Genomic DNA, 3,111 nt, shown 5'->3' on the forward strand with positions numbered 1-3,111 from the left:
TTTTTTTTTCTCTATTCGGTCACCTTGATGGAGTTTTGGTTCCTTGCCACTGTTGCCTTGGCTTTTGGCTTGCTTAGTTGGGGACATTTAATATTCAACAATATTATTGATCTGCCTTACTTAAGGTGGACGGTGATGCAATTTTCTTCTGGAAACAAACTTTGTTGTATTATTTACATGTTATCAGTGTGAAGCTACTTTGATACAATCTGTATTGTAAAAAGCGCTATATAAATGAAGGTGACTTGATTTGACTCAAAAATGCACTTTATAGTGAATTGATTCAAATGTATTGCTAACACCTTGTCGACTCAGCGTCTCGTACAAACACAAGTTTTTGTTGTGATAAACAGAAGACACAAGACAGGGCTCCAAAAACAGGCAGTAAATTGTTTTTAATTCTTGGTTACTACATTCATTGATTGATTGAACTCTAGTGTCGTACAACAGATCAACTCAGCGGTTCCAGTGTTGTGTCTGCATGCGTGCTTAAGGTTAGAGGTCGATCCGTCGAGAGGGAAACAGCCGGAAATCACTTCATAATTCAATATCATTTACATCTGCGTAACTTAATTAAATCTAAATCAAAATCACTCACTCACTCACTCACTGCTTAAATGTGCTGATCTGACGGAATCGACCTCAGAATCGCTCACAGGTGTGTGTGTGTGTGTGTGTGTGTGTGTGTGTCAGTTGTGTCCCTCCTCGTCGCTGAGTTCGGCGCGCTCGTCTTTGCTCTCTCTGAGCGAGCTCTCGTCGATGTTCTCCAGGGATTCTGCGTGTTGGATGCAGAGCTCGGACAGTGGGATGCTGGACAGCCGGTTCTGCTCCGGGAAAAGCCACGGCTTGAAGCCCGGACTGTGTTTCTGCTTCCACTCCGGATACCGAACACACGCTTTACTGATGCGCTTCATCGCCTGACACACACACAAACACAAGATGAGGTTACAATACGAGTCGAAAATAAAAGAGCAAACAATGAAAAATGTATTCATTTAAAATATATACTAAAGTAAATTATAAACATTTTATTAAAAAAAAAAGATTAAAATAAATTGCTGATATAAATATTTTTATTTATCAGCCCTTTATTTAACCAGATAAACCTTTAACCAGATCAAACATCTCTTTTACAGAAGTCACCTGGCCAAGATGAGCAGGACAACATTATCAAAAATTTAAATTAAATAAAAAAAAAAGAAGAAAGAGAAAAATCACCATAACATTAAACAGCTCACTAAGCAAAGATCTAAAAATATTCATTGACACCAGGGTCTGCTATTTCAGGTCATTTTGTAAAAAGTTTCAATCACTTGCTGCATACCGAGAAGCTTGTTTTCCAAAGAATAAACTCCAACAGGTTTGTGTTGGGTAAGAGAGCAAAGATATGGAGGCAACAGACCCAAAACTGATTTATAAATAAACAAGTATCAAAGTTTACATCTGCGTATTGATAATGACGACCAACCACCTCTGTTGTGCAGATCGCAGTGATGAGGATTATATTTACAATTTAGTATAAACTTACGTGCACAATGATACAACGTATCCAAAGAGCTTAAAAGTAGTTTTATATTATACAGAATATCCCCATAATCAATGACTGGGGTAAAAGTGGCCGCAACTAGTCCTCTTTTTGCCTCAAATGAAAAACAGAGTTTATTTCTTTAATATAACCCAAACTTTTTTTTAAATTTAGTCCTTAATTGACTAACATGGGATTTAAAAGATAAGGAATCATCAGATATAAAATCGAGATGTTTATATTCTGTCACCACCTCTATTATAGTACCCTGGAAGGTTTGAGGTGATAGTTGATTTGCCACTTTACTTTAAATTACTTTAGTTTTGGTCTCATTCAATGTCAGGTTTAGGTCACAGAGCCTTTGTTGGACAACATCATAAGTGTGTGTACGTCAGAGTGTGTGTGTGAGTGTGAGAGAGAGAGAGAGAGAGAGAGAGAGAGAGAGAGAGAGAGAGAGAGAGAGAGAGAGAGAGAGTGTGTGTGTACGTCAGAGTGTGTGTGTGTGTGTGTGTGTGTGTGTGTGTGTGTGTGTGTGTGTGTGTGTGTGTGTGTGTGTGTGTGTGTGTGTGTGTGTGTGTGTGTGATGACCTACATCAGGTGAAATGAGGCTGCAGTCATTCTGAATTTGATGTGTGAAATATTAAACCAGGCCATTAAAATCAAACTATTTAATATAAATGATAAAAAGTAAAGGCCCCAGAACGGACCCCTGAGGAACACCCCTCATAATCTCTAAAGGTGCAGATGAATGACCTTCCACACTCTCTCTCTCTCACACACACATACACACTAATTCAATCACACAGACACACTGCAGCTCTTTGTCTCACTGATCCAGTTTGTCTGAGAAAGGTTTGTAACGTCGCCAGTTCACTTCTTCAGTCTGTATTCAAAAGCACTTTGAATTGTCATAGCGTATGAAATGTGCTGTATACATCAACTTGCCTTTTTAAAATCATTTATACAGTGAAACTTTAACAGAAGTTGTATTTCCTGCATCAAACACTAGGAGGGTCTATAATATGGGATCTTAAAGAGACAGAAGCTTCGCATCCAGAACCTTTAGAGGTTCCATCATGGGATCATTTTATGCATTTAGTTTTAAGTTATTGTTTTAATTCATTTCTAATTTTAATGAATAAAGCCACTTGTAAACATACTTTATCACTAGAAGAAAAAAAATAAGCCATTAAACATGAAAGTATTATGTAATCATTTAAGATGTTTCTCCTTATTTAGAACCTTTTTGGCGTAAACGGAGTCAAGAACCCTAGAGTTCTGTTAGAGTTCTGTTAGAGTTCTGTTAGAGTTCTGTTAGAGTTCTGTTACAGTTCTGTTAGATAGAGTTCTGTTAGATAGAGTTCTGTTAGAGTTCTGTTAGAGTTCTGTTAGAGTTCTGTTAGATAGAGTTCTGTTAGATAGAGTTCTGTTAGATAGAGTTCTGTTAGATAGAGTTCTGTTAGATAGAGTTCTGTTAGATAGAGTTCTGTTAGATAGAGTTCTGTTAGAGTTAGAGTTCTGTTAGAGTTAGAGTTCTGTTAGATAGAGTTCTGTTAGAGTTCTGTTAGAGTTAGAGTTCTGTTAGA

At 37.3% G+C, this 3,111-nt stretch overlaps 1 protein-coding gene across 1 annotated transcript in view; it reads right to left on the bottom strand.

The window, feature by feature from the left end:
* Nucleotides 1–377: 377 nt before the first annotated feature.
* stard10 (StAR related lipid transfer domain containing 10) overlaps nt 378–3,111 on the bottom strand; it is a 17,094-nt gene continuing 14,360 nt past the window's right edge. Inside the window, exon 6 of the mRNA XM_081370165.1 lies at nt 378–917. Coding sequence (XP_081226291.1) covers nt 690–917 — 228 coding nt within the window. The 3' untranslated portion in view covers nt 378–689. The remainder of the gene's footprint in view (nt 918–3,111) is intronic.

Source organism: Scardinius erythrophthalmus (genome assembly GCF_964197995.2).
Source record: "Scardinius erythrophthalmus genome assembly, chromosome: 7".
Lineage (NCBI taxonomy): Eukaryota > Metazoa > Chordata > Actinopteri > Cypriniformes > Leuciscidae > Scardinius > Scardinius erythrophthalmus.